General features: G+C 46.4%; 2 protein-coding genes across 3 annotated transcripts in view; both read left to right on the top strand.

The window, feature by feature from the left end:
* scaf8 (SR-related CTD-associated factor 8) overlaps window positions 1-14,270 on the top strand; it is a 122,662-nt gene extending 108,392 nt beyond the window's left edge. The window contains exon 22 of one of the 2 annotated variants that reach the window (XM_083792403.1): window positions 14,170-14,270. The gene's annotated coding sequence lies outside the window, so the exon portion shown is untranslated. The remainder of the gene's footprint in view (window positions 1-14,169) is intronic. The other variant, XM_083792404.1, reaches the window with a different exon arrangement.
* Window positions 14,271-16,820: 2,550 nt separating this feature from the next.
* tiam2a (TIAM Rac1 associated GEF 2a) overlaps window positions 16,821-19,606 on the top strand; it is an 80,794-nt gene continuing 78,008 nt past the window's right edge. The window contains 2 exon segments of the mRNA XM_083792417.1: window positions 16,821-17,548; window positions 18,244-18,814. Of these exon segments, the coding sequence (XP_083648543.1) occupies window positions 16,827-17,548; window positions 18,244-18,814 (1,293 nt within the window). The 5' untranslated portion in view covers window positions 16,821-16,826.

Here is a 19,606-nt window from a genome sequence, read left to right as displayed (position 1 = left end):
CTGCAGCACAGCTAATGAGGTGTGTGTGTGTGTGTGTGTGTGTGTGTGTGTGTGTGTGTGTGTGTGTGTGTGTGTGTGTGTGTGTGTGTGTGTGTGTGACTGTGTGCGTGTGTGACTGTGTGCGTGTGTGTGTGTGCTAAACAGCTGGAGGACTGCAGGTGCAAATCAGCATTCCATCAGTTTCTCTCCTAATTAAGCAGCTTAATGGGCAGAGAAAGGTCTCTCTCTCACACACACACACACACACACGCACGCACGCACGCACGCACGCACGCACACACACTCACACACACAGTGGGTGTCTTTAACCTCCAGTCATCTGGTTTAATTCACTCTCTGAGTAGAATTAGATAGATTACGCCTGCTCTTCATACTTGCACCTAAAATAGCTGATCTGCAAGCGCAGTGTGAGTCAGACACGAAGCGCAACCAATTATAAATCAGGCAGTGACGGGCATTAGACTTCTGCCATGCTGTCACAGAGAGTTATCCTGTCCACAACAACCACTCTGAGGCGAGCCACATGCTCTTTCATTCTGCCCACCTTCTTAACCACGTTGTAAACTTTCAGGGCTCTATATACTGGTGTATGTTCAGTTTTCTGATGGACAAGCTCTATCAAGCTCGAGGGAAACGTGTCTATCTGCTATTCCCTGCGATGGTCCCTCCCAGAATACGGATGCTGGGGTCTATGTGGTTAAACTACTAAAGCGTACAGTCCTATTAGACTAGACTAGGTCTACAGACACACACACACACACACACACACACACACACACACACACACACACACACACACACACACACACACACACACACACGGACACCCACACCCACACCCACACACACACAGACACCCACACACACCCACACCCCCACACACACAGACAGACGGCACAGACAGACAGACGGGACAGACAGACAGACGCACAGGCACAGACAGACGTCACACGGACACACTGCAGTCAGGCAGATATGTAGAGAGTGACACCCCCTTGAGGATGTTCCGAGCCGGTGTGTCTTTAGAACAAGATATGAGGTGTTTACACCCTGTCAGTACACAGAGGCACAACACAGATGCCATTAGATCTGAGGGGATCTGTACTCTCTGGGAGTTTGGGGCTGTCTGTCTGATCAGTCGGTTTTCCGACAGTAGCAGGATCTGAGAGCAAATGAAGATGTTTAAAAAGCAGGTGGCTTCTGCACATCCAGTTATTTTTGCTGGTGCTGGACAAAAAGGTAGATGCATAATTGCATACAGAGAAGGTGTAGTCCGCACACAGTCTTTGCTCCAACAGTGTTTTTTTAGTTAAAACACCATTTCACTCGGGACACAACGTTTCGCCGTGAGCGGCCTTCATCAGGTGATCGTGGCAAAGATGGTAGCAAATTATGTAACATGTTGGGGGGAGCTCCGATGGTTGTGTTTTAACATTTACATTTATTTCTCATATTTCATGTTACATTGTGTGCACTTCTACAGTTTCCAAATGAAACGTAGTTAGGCCACGAAGGTCTAAAAATCCAGGTCAAATCCTTTTACAGATATAGTACATAGAAGTTCAGAAGTTCAGTTCAAAATGCTTTGCTTCGCACCACGATTCATCCACTACTTCTGATACTTTTCTGTGATACTGTAGTTAGTAATGCTCAAGTAGGGCACAAACAAAATAGTTATAATAATTATGGCGATAAGAGGTTTCGGCACATATTAGCAACGATATCCTTCACCATATGACGAGATAAGAGGCTTTGTTATTTTGTCTTACTTTGTCTTATTCAAATATTTCACTCATTACGATGACCCGAAATTAGGGATGCCATGTTGAAAGTGGTTAAGAACAACCTGAATGTGTTGGAACCCTGACAACCCCTGGCGTTTAGGGTCAGCGCTAGTTAACTAAACAAAAGGACCTGTCACCTTTGACCCTTTGGGTTTAGCTGAATTCCATCAGTCTGGTGTGTCTGCCCCCCACCAACCACCACCGGCCCCCACCCTCCCTCCCTCGCTGATCTCATCTTATTCCATAAATCAATTCTACATGTCGCTGCATGGTCCACAGTTCTGGGCATGTCAGCTTATCCATTTTTGCAAAAAAAAAGAAAGAAGATAAAAGAGAGCAATTGAGGCTAATTTATACATCCCCCAGATAACGTTTTACGCACAAATGGATGCTCTGCGACAGAGACCCGCGGTCCCCTGCGAGAAGGATGCTCGAATCGATGACATCAAATTATAAACAGCCAGCCAGCCAAATGGATCTGCCACGCCGTGTGGCATGCTGGGAGAAAAAGTTAACCTCCTTGCATCAACACCTTCCCCCCCCTCTCTCTCTCTCTCTCTCTTCGTCAGGGACGTGCGGACAATGTTAGAGAGGCAGGGGCCGAAGTACCCTAAAAGGGAACCGATTTAGCGAACATAGCGGATCAACAAGCTCTCAACGTGTCGTAGCATAGCAGCTTAGCAGCTTGTAGATCTGCTATGTTCGAGGCACAACCCCCACACTCTTTAGCTACTGGAGACGCGGTGTACGACATGGATTTCTAAACGGATTCTTTGAATGTGAAATGCTACGTTCAAGATCAGGAGAGTTCGGAAAAAGGCAATTCTCCTGAATGCGACATTCGGGTATATGGCATGGAAAGGAAAGGAGGGGCATTTGCAAATTGCAATTATTTCACCACAGTAAAAAAATGCATTCATGCTCTGGAGAAGGCACTGAGGCAGTTTTTTTTTTTTTTTTTTACATATGGGTAAAAGGGCAGGGGCTCAAGCCCCCTTTGATGTGGTATGTGTGCACGTGGCTGCTCTTCGTATCTCTGTCTAAGTGACTATCTCTCTCTCTCGGTTCTTCCTTCCTATCCGTGGTTGCATTCCGCCAGGGACTACTACCACCACCACGGGAGGAGTTGTTGCTCATGGAAAGTAGGTTTTTGTGACATTAATTAGACATAATGAGATAATTTTCAGCTTATACTTCCTCCTCTGTTTAACGCCTCCTTCACAAAAAAAAAAAACATTTTACACGTGGGAAACTGAAGTGCCTGCCACTCCCAGACAGTTTTCTGGAGCAATTACATTGCAATTTAAAGCCATTTTAAAAGGCACGGACACATGCAGAGTAGTGTGTGGATTAGGTGAGTGCATGGATGGACCGCTGCTCGTTACACACTGGGTGCTTCAACCACTTAAACCCCATAATGGTTGAGCGGAGTCCCTCAGGGCTCTGTTCTGTTATTGTGACAGATTACAAGCTCACTGCCGCAACGCGTTGATTTGCAATTTAAGTGTTTAACCCATTTAGACCTGAGGCCGATTCTACAAAATGTCTTCTGAATCACGACAGTTTTCTGTTTCTATGTCAGTGGTTCTCAAACTGTGTCATGTCAAGGACCCCAGAAACTTTATGAAATTGGCCGCCGACCCCCATCTAAAAATATGTTGTTGCAGGGACCCACCCAGAAGCAAAGATTTGAGTTAAAAACGATTTTTCAAAAATGGCAGATCTACTCTGTGACGCGTTTATTATTAACTAATTTGGCTGCAGACCCCTTGGAACCCCCCTCAATGACACCTGGTGGTCATCATGAATGTACAATGAAAAGTCTAATTGGTGACATATCAAAATGTATCAGTGCATGGTTTGGACCTACCCAGCCTAAACTCATATTGACCTTTGCCTGTCTACCATTCTGCAAGTTGTTTATGACTCTGGGGTGGTTTAACTGTAATGGTTGGATCGATGGGAGGAGGTGTTTGTGTGCGTGTGACTGCGTGTGTGTGTGTGTGTGACTGTGTGTATGTGTGCGACTGTGTGTATGTGTGCGACTGTGTGTGCGTGTGTGCGAGGGGGGCTATCTATTGAGTAGTCTCACGTAGCCATTAGCCAGACAACTATTCCACAATCTTCGAATGCTATATTGAGGAACTACACTTTCCGAAAGCCAAAAACGGAAGCTGGCATCTGTTTGCCATTTCCACTCACAAAAATATATTTCTCAAAAACATATCTTTACATTCTATTTTAAAATGTCCTCTCCTGCTAAGCAGCGAGCTATATAATATGCTTACATGATTTTGATTTATTTTAGGATAAATCTGCGCGACTAGTGTAAAGACAAAATGGAAGTGGGGACGAGGCTTTATCATGATCAGAGATTCCAATGCTCCAGACTGCATGACGGAGGCATTTATTGAAAATTGTGGGGATGCAACAGTCTGGGCATGCAAGGCTATCTACTGAGTGGTGCTGAATGTTACTGTTACACTGTCATTTCAAAGCACAGGAAGGGAGGGAGCGGAGTCACAGAGAGAGGGTGTCAGAGGGCATCGCAGGGTATCTCGCCTGGCTATCAGGGTGGCGTCTTTGGAGATCAAATGCTAGAGTCGGGTAATGCTTTGCTGATGCACTGTTTGAACCCTATAGTGCAAACCCTCCCAGTCCACACTCCACACAGACAACAGCAGAACTCCTCCACGTCTTGTTCTTCTGAGTGAATAAAGACACTCAGTGTGGCTGGGGCGGCCGGGAATAGGGGAGGCCATTGATTTTGACCGGTGCTTATGCTGACCCCCAGATCATTTGGCAGCACAGTGGAATTAGACCCCTAGCAGCACCTGCTTTCTCTATGCATTTATGAATATGCATTACAACACTCCTTCTCCACTTTCTCTTTTTTTCTGTCACTGTTCTTTCTCTCCTCCCTCAGTGTCTGTGTTGTTCACTTCACCCTTTTAGCAGCGCTCTTTCCAAAGAGACGGACAAAGGCCTTTGAGTTTGGAGTTGAGGCCCGGCCGCCGTGACTATTGTGTTCTCTAACAAGGTTAGCTTGTTGCTGCTGAATGTTGTGACCTACTGTCTCTGTGCACCACCAGTATGCCAGCTGCTCGCTATCAGCCGAGTGACTTAGTTTGAATACTTCTTCAACCAGAGCTTCTTTTAAATGCACAAGGGCTATCACGCTCCAATATTCAATCTCTTAAAAGGTCAGTGATGCTTTTCTGAATGGACAGAATAGTAGAAAATGTGTGCATTCTTTTGTCAAACGTTCTCGTTCTAAATCTTCGGTGAACCCAAGCATGTTGAAACACTATAGTTTGACTCATGAATAGCTAATGAGATTAACATGAACATAAAGTCAAGGGAAATACTTAAATCTCCATTATTAAACTGACCAGTCGTCCAGGGATTCCCAAACCTTTCCATGTCAACGACCGCCAAATAGCCATAGCCCTCAGGCTGTGGCCCTGGGCCCTGCTGCTATAACATGTGGCATCAGGACACATTGTGAACTCTATTTTTGAAAATGTATATAATAATTACAAGCAATGACATGTGCCAGCCAGGTGGAACGTTCATCGATCATTTTTGCCACTTTGTGCATATTCTATGCGTACATACACTACATACATAGGACTGGACTGTCTTGAGAGGACCGTTTGTTTGGAAGCGTTTAGCACAGCAGCCAGTCCGCTTCTTTCTGTTCTGATCCGGTTGTGCTCCTGTGTTATGGGCGGTGTGGCTGTTTCTGAGCGGGGCCACTCCACTCTGCTCCACTCCGGTCGGACTGTACTGACCACAGCTATGCGCCGCCGGGCCCGCTAACAGAGCCATGAGTGTGCTTTCCACAGACACACAGACAGACAGCGGTCACACTTTGGCTCCATGGTGGACAAAACGCCACATTTTGGTAGGAATTTTAATTCCAAAGAATGTCTGGACGGACGGATCATTATCTTGTGCTTTTAATTAGCTTTTCTTTCTTTCTTTTTATACGCGGAGATAGCAATTTTTGGGGTCTCTGTTGTATCACCCTAGCGGTGGTGTCCCTACTCTGCGGCAAACGTTCACTAAAAATAGACAATCTTGGCTATTTTCAGCAAAGATATTTAGCGTGTACAGGGGAAAAAATAGCGGGGCCTCGTATAGGGCCCTGGGGGACTGTGGGCAGCGAAGTATATTAGGGTTTAAGTGGTGAAACTCTTGTAATTTAGTGCCCTTTTATTTTCCTTCTCTCTCTCTCTCTCTCTCTCTCTCTCTCCTTAGCTGCCTCCCTCCTTAGCTCCTTCTTGGGGTCAATGTGGTATTTAGGGTCAGACAAGAGTCCCAGTCACTGAGCCCCCTCCCCCCCACGCCTCCCAGGCAGTGTAACAACCATTATAACCATTTATAACGCCAGCTTGTCTCGCCCAATGGCCTCAGAAAGCCACGGAAAGCCGACCGCCTTGGCTACAGCGAGTCCCTGCATCCTCCCTCGTCCTGCCAACGGAAAAGTTGGCTATAGGAAAACCCAACGCTCCGGAGTGTTGTTGCGCAGTGGAGGGTTTTTTGTTTGCAAGGACTTTCTAAATAGACAAGAGGCTATAAAATCATCCTGGCTTCTTGAGGGGACTCCCTTCATCGTCGGAGCATGTTTCCACTTTTTTCCCCCACTATAGTATCCTCCCCTCTCTCTCTCTGTTGCCCCGGGTTACGCCCGGGGGAAGGGCTGTGATTCGCCGTGGTCAGAAGCCGGGAGGGAATTTCCACGTGTGTCGTGGACTGTGTGAGTCAGTCAGTCAGTCAGTCAGTCAGTGAGTGAGTGTGTGGCGCACAGTGCAGTGTGTGTGTGTGTATGTGTCAGTGAGTCTTCATGGAGAGAATCCACTTTGCGATCAGAGAGCTGCAGCCGCTACGTTCTCTCCTTTCCTGCTCTTCAAAGAGCTGTTAGATTAAAGCCCGGGACAGAGAGGTAAGAGGTGTTTTGGTCTGCGTTTTATCTTCTCTCTCTCTCTCTCTCTTTCTGTTTCCTCTTATTGGATTAGGCGGCAGACTGGAGCGACAAGAAGTTGACGGCAGGGTTTGTTTTATGGCCAGATGAACAGGTGTTGGCTAGACTGTGACTGTGTGGCTGCATGGATGGGGCTTGATAGCAGTTTATGATTTGGTTTGTATGATAGGCTTGTGATATATTACCATGTGATGTCTTGCTTGCAGAAGCTCTTGCTGTGCAGCCCACCATAGATGTCGGCGGTACGGTTGACAGTTATGTTGTAAAGGTGACCTTTGGCGGTCTCAGGAGACCTTGTTATCGCGTTGCTGTGAGGTTCAGCCTTGTCAGCATTTTGAGCATGCTTGCTTATTCATGCTTGCTTATTCATTTAACTCCTCCACCAGCTGATTGCTCTCTAATTTATGTACACTCATTCTCTCTCTCTCTCTCTCACTCACTCACTCACTCACTCACACACAGACACAAACACACCCACATACAAGTTACAACACACACGTACACATACAGTACACACACACACACACACACGCATGCACAGGAATAATTGGGCTCGAGAGGTACCACCCAGTCTAAAATTTGTGTATCCCATGATGATAAATTTGGCACAAGTACTATTGATGTGCTTTTTAACCACACAAACTGTTCCGCGGGTGAACATTCAGCGAAAATGGCAAAACTACAAGCTCACAACACGTTGTTGCACATGTGTGAGCCCCCCCCCCCCCCTTGGTACAGGGGGGGGGGGGGGGGGAGTAGAGGTTTAAAGTGGGGACGCATGGTATGGGAAAGTGTTTAGCAATGTTGTGACTGTCTTGGCACGGCTCTGAGAGGGGCAGCTAGGGAGCGTATCTGTATAAATCATTCGGAAGGCGCCATGTCACTTTTGGTCGGGCGCCAGGCGAGCACCGTCCTCCTAAAATGTTATAATGATAAACTCAATAGGACAGTAACAAGAACGTTGATGGATGTGTTCAGTGGCTTTGGCAATACAGTCAAAACCTTACCACGACGTAATATGGGCTTTACAGTGGGGTGATTCATACATAGAAGACTTTCTCCCCTTGAGCAAGCGACCGCAGGACACCGTAAATCTCCTTCGCGTGACACGACTCAACAGTGGGACGAGTCTTCGCTGTGTTTACGCTGACATGACTTGTTGTTGTTGACGTGTAATAAAACCGTTTACGCATGCAGTTCTGTTCAAGCTCCAACTAACAGGGACCCATAACGGGTCCATTACTCCTTCCACTCACAGAGTAACTAACAGGGACCCATAACGGGTCCATTACTCCTTCCACTCACAGAGTCAAGTTTGAGAACCACCACTATTGTACTGTAGTTGTATAGCAAGATTGTGAAGTCCACATTCGGCACCATGCAGTACCAGGTCTGACAATGTGATGAAGCGGTTCCCGGAAAACGGTTCCAAGTGTGAGAGAACCGACCACAATTCCGGTTCCTCAATAATGTGGCATCCGGTTCCCAGCACTAGTGCCAGATAACGTACGGACGGGGTCGTTCCCATGGGCCAGAGGAGGAAGGGGATATCAGAAGAGAAGTCCCCCCCTGGGCTGACGTGACTGGGGGGCTCCGACTCTCAGACACTGGCACTGACAACAGAATGATCTCACGCTTTTTGGGGGGAAACAATAGAAAAGGGCAAGAAACTGTTCAGATTGTATTAATGTATTTGAATCGTCAGATTACGCAATTGAGGACAATTGTTTTTTTTTTGCTTCAGCCATTTGCCATAATGTTGATTTTGTGATTTCTATCCAAACCAAACACATACTTTGTATGAAAATAATATACCCCATAAAGTCTCGTAAATGTGAACCATAATAATGGGCTCATGGTTAGTTTGTTGTTCTATAGGGGATTTGTGACGTGAAAATGTCCAGTAAGCATTTTCTTATCTCCAAGGTGGCGCAGTGTGTGTTATAAAAAGAGTGCGCCAGCAGCAGTGTGTGGTATTTATTTTATAATGTTGAAGCCCTGGCTCTCCAGGGGGGGGGCTTCAAAATGCACCTTCAACAATTTCCCGGCTCTCATTAGGCGCTTTCACATGTCACGTTCACGTGCTTATATCCCTCAGGCTAAGGATAGCCCCGGGGCTGCTTTAGCCCAAGTTCACTTGGTTGCCTTACAGAGCCCACAAAGCTTCTCTTAAGCCCTGGGCTAGGCTGGTCACATTTTTTATGCTGCGTTCACACTGGCAGATAGAATTGTACAAGGCTACACAGCACTTTTGTAACTCTGTGTGTCCTTGTATCTGAAGTTGAAAGCATCCCAACTGCTTTTGTAGCTTTTGTAGCAGCTACATGTTCTTCATGTTCGCTGGTTTACATAGAAAATGAATGGAATCCTCAGCCTGTACCTTTTGTAGCTGACAGTGTGAACGCAGCGTTACAGTTAACCACTTAAAACGTACTGTATGTTGACTGGGAAGGAGGGGGGGGGGTCTAGAATCTAAACATTGGACCCCTCCTTTGTGCCCTCTGCACCAAGTCTCTTAGCCCGAAATTAACTTGTAGAATGGCTATTTTCACAGAATAGAGCGGTGCCCGTGGGAGCCTGGGCAGGGTCTTTGCCCAGAGCCCGTGCAGAGGACTTTTGTGGTGGTTCTCTTCTGGACAACCGTGGGTGTTACTTTGTCAGGCATGCCCAAATATGGAGTCTATGCAGATGTCGGAATGATGTCAGAAGTCGGTGGACGAACCCGTATTTAGGCATGCCCAAATATGGAGTCTGGCCCGGGCAGAGGCCTTGTGATGTCAGCTGTGGCCCGGGCAGAGGTCTTTTGTGGTGGTTCTGGACAACCGTGGGTTCGACCGACCCACCGGATACTGACTGCACTCCCTGTGGGGGTGTGGAACGCGTGTGTCGAATTTGAAGTAGGTGGGGCGAACAACGGTTCTCGAGTTACGTGGATTACAGACGTACACACAGAGACTTTTGGTGCATTCATATAGTTAGATGTTCACGACTTGCCCATAATAGGGATGCTAGGGGTTCAAGCACTGACACCCCGAAACCCTTAAACATATATATATATATTTTTTTAAGATATTTTTTTGCGGCTTACGCCTTTTATTGATTTTTGAAGGGACAGACAGTAGGCTGACAGGAAACGGGAGAGAGATGGGGGGATGACATGCAGTAAAGGCCGTGTCGGGTCCGGGAGTCGAACCCACGGCACACTGCGACTGGATTACCAGTCCGGTGCCCAGACCGTTACGCTACGGCCTGGGCCACCCTTAAACATCTTTAACTCTACTGCAGAGCAGGGCCGACAAGTGTAGGGTTTAACTCAAAAACATGGCAGCATAAAGCCTTAGCCATGGGCCTAGAATCTCTACTAGACCGTTGCTTTTATTCTTTTATTTTTTATCACTGGTGGTTCTTCTGCTGTCAGCGACATCCCTTCTTCTTCAGCCGTGTTTATACCGGGTTGAAGTGTGGGTCTCTGCCTCTGTCAAAACCTGAGACACCCTCCCTCACCCACGCGCTCCTCCACCACCAGACTAAACACGTAGTCACATCCGTGGGAGTCGTCCGGGGGCAAGTCGGAGAAGAATGCCAGGTCACGAGGGGGCTGTCGAGGGTGGGGTGGCGTGGCAGTGGTCTCTTGCCCTCTGAGCAGATGGTCTGCAAGGAGGCCTATTGAGGAAGAGGAGGAGGCGAGGTTCAGAGTGTGGCAGCTAAAAGGAAGACAAGTCTTGTTGTTCTCCTTCAAAACAGGGCCACAATGCGTCAGTTCAAGCCGCAGCAGAAGGCAAACGTGTGTGTTTGTGTGTGTTTGTGTGTGTGTTGGCACGCCTTTAAGTCTTTTCATGCCCTCAGCTCTCCTTAAGCTGAATCAACTTAGTATGAGACGTTGAAAGAAAGCAGCATTGTGTCAGTTCGGACATCCAGCTTTACGCTGACTCTTCAGCTGCTGCTGCTGCTGCTGCCACCGTCTTTACTTGTAAAAAAAGAGCTTTGTTTGTGGGGGTTTTTGCTTATTCATGAAGAAGAGAGACCTCAAGTCCCTTTCCTTTCACTATTTTGCTTCCAGATGCTATTAGCCAAAACATTCAAATTTCCGCTGAATGGGTAGAGAGGCTGTTGTCACGGTGTCTAGGAATCGTATCACGTTGGGGGTTCGTAGATCTGCTATTTTCACTATTTATCTGTAGAACCAAGTCAAACAAAATGTAATCTCTCAAGAAGAGATTCCGAGCGATGCTACTGAATCTGTCAGCACTCAGCAGGGCCATTCAGAATGTGTATACATTGTTATTAGTGGGAATGAAAACATCGGTGCCCCACAGGAAGCGGAGGGCTGAGGGTGGCCAATTCAAGGAAACAAATACCAGAGGCTGCTGTTTTTCTTTTCTTTTGTCGATAGGTTCCCAGATTGAGCAAAATGTAATCACTCACCAAGTGCTTATCATCAGGGTAGATTATTTTGGGGGTCACGCGGCCTGACAAGGTTGAGAACCACCGTATCAGACGTCAGATAGAAGGACAACATGCAGTCATGTCATGTGATCGTGGGACCTGGCTTTTCTCAGGTTAATGAGGGCGAACCCGCCGCTTAGCCGTAGCTGTGGTTGAATGAGAGGTCAGCTGCTGTTGACCACGTGGTCATCCCTTTAGATTGGCCTTGGGACGTCGGAGTGACCACAGGTGTCATTTTGTGATGCTGTAGGCTGCAAACGTTGTGTTTGTTGTGTAAAAATGTGTATTCACATCTCTGATCGCAAAAGCATATTGTGAAAATGTGCGAATCGGATCAATTCAAATTACAAAGATACCCAACTTGTATATGTCACTGCCCGTTACATAGATGGAGACTTTTCATGGAATGTTTGGTCATGAAAGACAGTTGTAAAGTCCTTGAAGTCATGTGCACACATATGCCAAAACGTGTATGAATGCTGTTGACGACTATGTTAATGACTGGTGTTAGTCTAATCTTTCAGAATGCTAGTTCAAGTTCATTACCAAGCCAGTACAGGCCACTGGCCAAGTACTGCAAAAAACACCTATGTTTTAACAACTTAAGCCCGCTACAATTAGAAGTACATTGGATCAATGTTTGCTCTGTACTTGGTCTGCCCCTTTCCCTCTACACCAAATCTCTTCACCAAAAATAGCCAGTTTAAACCGCACAACTCGACTCGTCGTGAGCTTTTAGATCTGCTGTTTTCAATGGCTGTTCACTTCAAAATAGAAATGCTTGTATTCACATGGTTAAGAAGACCATGGTTGCCTCTGTTGCACTTTTGTTTTTAAATCACATGAACATTGGCAACCTTACAATGTTTTTGGTAAAATATAGCAACGTTTAAAATAGTTTTTCAAATATTAAATCACACGTTACGAAGCGCTGTGAGATTGAGCTATTAAGTATAGTATACTACTGGAGAAGTGGTTAAAAAGGACAGTCTGGTTAGTAATAGTACCGGTATTATTGTTTATCATCAGTTTCCTGGTCATGTTTTTGTTTTGGCATTCACCCCGAACAGTGAACACTGGACTTGACCTTTTGTCCTGTTGCTTGAGTTTTGACACCTCTTGTCCTATATTTGCAGTACTCTCAAATTCGATCCGCGTTAAGTCCCCTGGTATGTCCTCCTCGGCCCATGTGTGTTTATACATAGACTCATGTTGTACGAGAGTCCATTTTGCGCAGTCAGCCCCAGTGTTCCTTAATCTCACCTCACAAAGTCAAGGTTCATCTAAGCAGAGAGAGATCAACTCTGTTAATTCTGCAGATCTCTTAATCCCCAAGGTTAAGGCTTTTGTGCAGTGGGCTTGGGCTATTCACACTGTATCCTTGATTCCTCACACGCACACACACGCACACACACACACACACACACACACACACACACACTGTATTATACTTGCGAGGACATCAACATTTTAGGACGACAATTTCATGAATGCCATTTTTTACCATTTTGGGGCATTTTAACCGTAAGCTGAAAAATAGCCCATCAAGTATTTTTCGGTGCACGACTGAGTATAAATCAGGCATGACTCCTGTCTCTAATCCTTAAACCGAACTTCTAAATGCCTAATCCTAAACCTAACCCAAACCTAAACCTTTTTTTCCTAATTGTAAATGTATCTAAAAATATATATTTTCGACATTACAACAACAACTTGCCTATGGTCCTCAGAACATCTATTTGTCATTCTACTATGCTTGTGGGGACATTTGATACTCACAAGTATAGTAATGCAAACACACACATACACACACACACACACACACACACACACACACACACACACACACACACACACACACTGTACTGTATGTTGGCTGTTAGTGCCATACGAGCCACCTCAGTGTGTGAGCCCCATGTGAGTGGGTTATGTTACACACACACACACACACACACACACACACACACACACACACACACAGTGAGAGTGAGAGTGGAGTCACGCTGCTTCCTAGAAAACAGCCGACGTGCCGGCGAAGAAAGCCCTCCAGTCGTTCCTTCTGGTTTTGGAACCATGCCCCCGGTCCGGTCCAGAGTGGAAACGGAGCGGGAGAGGGGGGAGAGAGAGAGAGAGAGAGAGAGAGAGGGGGAGAGGGAGAGGGAGAGGGAGAGAGAGAGGGAGGGAGAGAGAGAGAGAGAAAAGCAGCAGTTGGAGCTGGAATTCATGTTTAAAAATAAACAACGGGGTAAACTGTGGACTGCTTTCACAAACTTTCCCAACCCTGATCAAAAGACGACGTCACTGAGTTGTATGTAGTTGGAAAAATGCGAGTGATGTTGTTTAGCTTGGAGGAGGCTGGCTTTCAGACCTGGAGGTTTTCGACCAGGAGGGGTGGAGACACACAGTAGTCACAGAGCCAGGGTGCCAGGCGACTTGGTCCTTCTCCTCAGACCTCGGGTTAACTGCACACATACAGTAGCAGGGCGTCTGCTGCCTACTGGAAGCGTTGCCGTGGTGGGGATGGGGATTTGTTTACTGCAGTAGAAGAGCAACGGGATTCTTTTTTTGACAGCAAAACCTCCTCATCTTGGCTCTTGACTGTTTTGCATATCAGACTTTTTAGAAGAAGTGTGGTCCTTTTCCTGCTCTTTCAGGTATAGAGCAACATCTCCAGTGTGTGTTTGCTGGGACTTTTCTCTTATTGGGTATATTCTCAGTCTGTATATTATGTTGTGATGTTCAGATGTCTGGCTTGTGACGGTGGTACTTGCTTATTAAAATGTCCCCATGGCAAAGCTCAAGGATTAGGCCTACTCTCTAATTGGCAGGCCTGTTATCAGCCATGGTTGTTCATTACTAGCAGACAAGCTGTGTTTCTGTGACAAGAGACTGATCGCTAACCCAGCCTCTCCTCTCTCTCTCTCTCCTCTCTCTTTGTGTTTCCTCTCTCAGATGAACTTCACGGTGAAGAAACACAGCCAGCGGGTTCTGAGAGACGAGGTGCAACTAAAACATGACCGCCTGCGGGCTGCACTTGGATGAGACACAGTAGAGCAGGTGAGTCTGAAACACATCCATTGTTCCCTCAGTGACTTTTCTATCACTTCACTTTTTTCGCTTAATCATATCATTTAGAAGTGCACAGTGTAAACAATTTTGTTGGAAAATCGAAAAATATTTTAATAATCGACTGAATCGATTAATCAGATTAACCACATGAGCCTTAATTTATGCTTCAAGGTCTATAAGCAGGGCTTAAAGCCCCAAAAAATCCCAAGACTGAAAATGATTTTTTGCAAATCTGCAGTGATCTCATTAAATGACCCCTATGAAATCCTCAGGACTGAAATCAGTCCCCAGGACTGAGAACTTTAAGCCCTGTCTATAAGTTCACAACCTGTTGCGAACACGTTCATTCAGTGTTGATCATATCATAATTGAATCAAGGTTGATTCATTGTCTAGATTGATAGAAAAGGTTATTTCCATGTTGATCATACTCATCATAGCGACATCCGACATCAATGACGACTGCAATGTTCAGCATGACCTGTATCACAGGGATTCAATAACCTTTTGCTATCTGGGGAGTTTGTAGATTTGATTAAAATCTTGATTAATTAAAACATTGATTAACTGTTGCACTTCTCCTTCCAAGTTGTTGTTGAGATACTTGTCATGATGCTACAGAGACTTGGGTTTGGAGACGATGAAATGTGTCTTGGGTTCTGTTTGTATGGTGGTGTTGTGTGATGTAATCACACGGTACGGAACAGAAGCTGTGGCCGCGACGCACTGCTGCCAACCAACCAGATCTGTGTGTGAACCGCGACGATGGGCTGAGCCGACATCAAACCTGTGACACAAAAATGTGTCTGGTCACGGCTCTCCGTCTGTAATTTAAGAGCGTTAAAGATGGAGTGCCACAATTTTTGAATTTTTCCAGTTTTTCATGTGTCTTTGAGGTGACAGTACTTAATTAGACAGACTGGAGTTGTTTTTATGTGCAATTGTGTATTGACTTTGTATTTAGGGTTTCTTCCTGGAGGCTGAACCCTTGACAGTCAAACGGGCCAATGAAGTAAACAGTAATATAGTGACACCACACTATCAGCCCCTCCCCTAACCCCTCCCCCTTTATCATACAACTACAGCTGTGGGTGCGGCTTCAGTTCAGGTGGATCACCACCCATCACCACCCACCAGGCAAACCAGGCATACTTAATGAACTGGTGGGCGTGTCCACATAAAAGCATGATTTTAACAAATACTGTACACTTTTTGGAAAAGGTTCTTCCCCCTTATATTGTAATAATACCTGATGATCATGTTTTAGGGTGGAAAATAATGGTGGCACTCCATCTTTAACAGTGGTCTGGAAGGGATTTTTTTACACTGTCCTGTCATACATAATAGCCATTATGGCAGCTTGGAGCGCCTTTGTCACACTTGACTCTGCATAAAGAAGAGAGGGATGTACAGCATGGTAGAACGACAGAGGCTTAATTATCCGGCATTAAATCCTAATGCGCGATCATGCAGTTAGACTGTCTGTGGTCTTCTGTATGCATTTTGGATGACATTGTACCTCTCTACAGTACTTGACATTAGTGTCCCACTGTTGAAGTCAACCCAGATTAGGCAAGGCAAGTTTTTTTGAAGTGCAAGTTTTGACACCAAGACGATTCAAAGTGCTATTTCTTAAAAAATTCAAAAGCTTTCAGAGATTTAAAAAAATAGCAGTCAGATCTACAAGCTCACAAATTGCCGTTGTGTGTTGTGTTGTGTTGAGAGCCGGTAGATCAGCTGTTTCCACTATGCATCGCACAGCAAAGTATATATCGTCTCTGTCGGGTGGAAACTGGAAACCTCATATCCAAAATGTACTTTTCAGGATTCACCTTCAAAAGTATCAATCAAAAATAGCAGATGGCAAAATAGCGAAACGCGTTGGGTCGCACCATGCCACGTTTCGAGCTTGCAGATCTGCAAATTTTCATACTATTGTATGTTGCTGTAGAAGTATGATCAAGTCCATTAATTTACAAAGAAATATAAAAAAAAGTTAGAATATGAAGATAAGAGGTCTCTGCCCGACAGCAACGATATTCAGTGGTTTAGTCATTCACAAGTAGTGTAATGTAGCCTGTGGCTTTGAATTATGTGTCATAACTCAATGTTATGGCACAAGCATCAGCTGGAAGTGAGCTACTGTAGCTGTCTGCATTTCACAACACAGTCAGGATATTCGTCTATGTCTGTATAATGCTTTATGTATGATATTTTACTGTGCAATAGTGATCTACAGTATGCAGAATCAGTGCCATTCAAACTGTCATTTATGTGGCCATGTATGAGTGACTAAGACTACTGTAATTGTATTGCAAATATGATGAATACAGTCAATAACATGAATACAGTCAATAACACAACGACAATAACGGTGACTTACATCAAATGTATCGTTTTGTCATGCCGTCATTTTCTACACGCAGAAGACTGCAGAATGGAAATGCGCTCACAATCTCTGGAGATGAATGTGTTTAGCAAAAAAACAAAACATACATAAGATAAATGCTTTATATTTATTTCTTTATTTTCCAGGTAGAAATGGGAAACTCTGAGAGTCAGTACAGCATCCAGGGCCCGAAGGGCACCAGCTTTATCTTCCCCGGGAAGCAAAAGCCATACTCGCTGAAGTTCCGCTCCACCAAAGACGATGTCCTGTCCCCTCACACGTGGTGGAAAAGCACCGCCGGGACGTCGGGCTTTAAGAGCAGGTCAGTCGGACGCGGCTGCCTGTCGCCCCCTAAAGGCCGCCAGCCGTACTCCGCCCGACACTACGACTACGTGACCAAGGGCGCCAGGGCGAGTCCCGGGCCGTGTCGTTGGCGCGAGTCCCCTGGCCATTGCGTGGCGCGGCGGCACACATCGGACGACTACGATGAAAACCCGTACGGGGCCGACTCGCCCGACGCGTCCGCCGGCGAGAGCGGACGCGCTGACGACGACGGTGGGCGGGGCAGCGGCGGCGGCTTAGAGGAGCAGAGCAGCCCGCGTGTGGTCATCAAGAAGGACGGCAGCCTGCGCGTGGAGTTCACCAACACCTCGGGCAGCTCCCTGCTCCTGGACGAGGCCACGGGTCCCGTGCAGCTGCTGAAGTTCTCCCCCAACCTGGAGTCGGCCTCCACCCCCAGCCTGTCGGACTCCGGAGGAGGAGGAGGCAGGAGGCCGGACGGGGGGCCCCACCGGGGAGGAGGCCCACCGCCCGCCTCCACCTCCTCCACGGCCAGGACCAGCAAGGGCAGCTCGCTGAGCTCCGAGGGATCCTGGTAAAGACTGACACTGTCACCATTATTACAACTTCGTCTGGTCGCTATTATTTGGTCTCTGTCAGGTGGAAACCTCATAATTCCAAAAGTGTTACTTTTCGGGATTCTAATTCAAAAGTAGCAAAAATAGCAGATCTACATGCTCTGCTGCTACTTTTGATGCTTTTGTCTGACACTATGTTAGTATGTAGGGATCGGGTCGATTCAAATATTGGCATTCAAGCCCATTGTGTTGATCTTATAATCTCAATTTATTTAGCTTTTTAGTATAAAATTATTATTATATATTTATTATATACCTTATATTATATTATATATTATATATATTGTTCCATTCGGACACATCTCAGTATACACCCACACTGACTGGCTTTCATAATTATTATCAAGGGAAAAACTGCACAAGTGTGTCCCCCACACATGCTTGTGGTGGCATGTCTGGGCATATACAGAAACCGGCTGACTTATTTTGGTTACAATGTTAAACATTTAACATAAATGATTCATGCATTCGGGGCTCCAGAAACAGTGGGTAAAGACTGGTAATTTTGGAAACTACTTAAATTGGTGGCCGATTGATAAGGAGCACCACTACCTAAAATTTAATTTTGATTGGTATTTTCCAGAGTTAAATCCTTTATCGCAATTATTTGTACGACCATAAATTGACATCCAAAATGCCCCCCGCCCCCTAGGTACGACTCTCCGTGGGGTCCTGGAGCCGAGCTCTGCGACCAGGACCAGCCCAGGACGTCGTTGGAAGATCATCACACGCCCGTCCACCAGCAGCTGGAGTCTCCCCCCATGTCCATCACTGACCTGTACAGGGACCCCAGCATGGCCGCCACCTCCCCCACAGCCCACAGGGACCTGTACAGGGACCCCAGCATGGCTGCAACTTTCCCCACAGCCCACAGGGACCTGTCCTCGCAGTACCAGGAGCCTCCCCCTCCCCTTCCCGGCCCACACCACCAGAGGCACAGAGCCTCCCTGGCCTCCGCGCTAGACTCTCCTCCGGAGGGACGGAACCACCAGGCGTACACCTCCTACACGCTGCCCTGCCGCCGGCCCAAGGCCCACGGCGCGGCGCTGAGCCAAGACCTCCTGGACCAACCGGAGCCGCCGGAGCAGTACCAGTACCTGCAGCGCTACCAGGGGCCGCCCTGCCCCGACTTCAACTTCCACAAGAAGGACTCCATTAAGAACCGCATTCGACGTTTCAGCGACTGGACGGGGAGTCTCAGCCGCAGGAGGAGGAAGTCTCAGGTATGTTTTGGTACCTGAAGTAAAGATTCCTCTCGACCGGTCTAGACCGGTCGTTCTCAAACCTTTTATTTTTTAAGGACCCCCATTTTGCCCCAGCATTATGCCACGGACTCCCACAAGTCTTGAGCGTGTACAAATGGAACCAAATGGACCCGTAAGAGTACTTTTGGTTTAGGGTAGACCACTTAGAGACTTAGAGGAGGAGTTTTTCCTTCTGTGTGTAACCATATTATGATTAGGGTTATGATCCTGGATCGTTTTTTTATCACATTGTCAAAGCCGGTATGTCTGAGACCTCACGTCTGTCTGAGACCTCACGCCTGCCAAACAATTAGGCTACAATAGCGGTGGTCCTCAAACGATAACTCTTGGTTGTGGTGTCTATGTTTGTGTGTGTGTGTGTGTGTACATGCATTGCATTTGTATTGCTGATGATCCCAAAGTTGTACTAAAAATGTACAGTAATGGTTTAAACTTTAAAAGGAATGGTTATGGAATCGGACCGTTAAGAGGGAACCACTAGGATCCCAACCCTACATACTGTAAAATAGAACAGTAACAGGTGTAAGAATAAATGCTTTTTATCGTTAGAAAATGTGTGAAAGAGTATGAGTGTGAAATATTGTTTTGTTGTTGCTACAGTGTGTGTTGTTTTGTTGTCGCCGGCTCCATGTCAGAAGCTCTTGTTTCCCCCGTACACGTTTTTCTTCCCTCTCCACTTCCCTCGGAGCGGAGCTGTCAGCTTGTTAGAGAGAGAGAGAGAGAGAGAGAGAGAGAGGAAGAGAATAACAT

Source organism: Protomyctophum parallelum (genome assembly GCF_964188405.1).
Source record: "Protomyctophum parallelum genome assembly, chromosome: 20".
Taxonomy (NCBI): Eukaryota; Metazoa; Chordata; class Actinopteri; order Myctophiformes; family Myctophidae; genus Protomyctophum; species Protomyctophum parallelum.
This window is presented reverse-complemented; position numbering and strand designations above follow the sequence as displayed.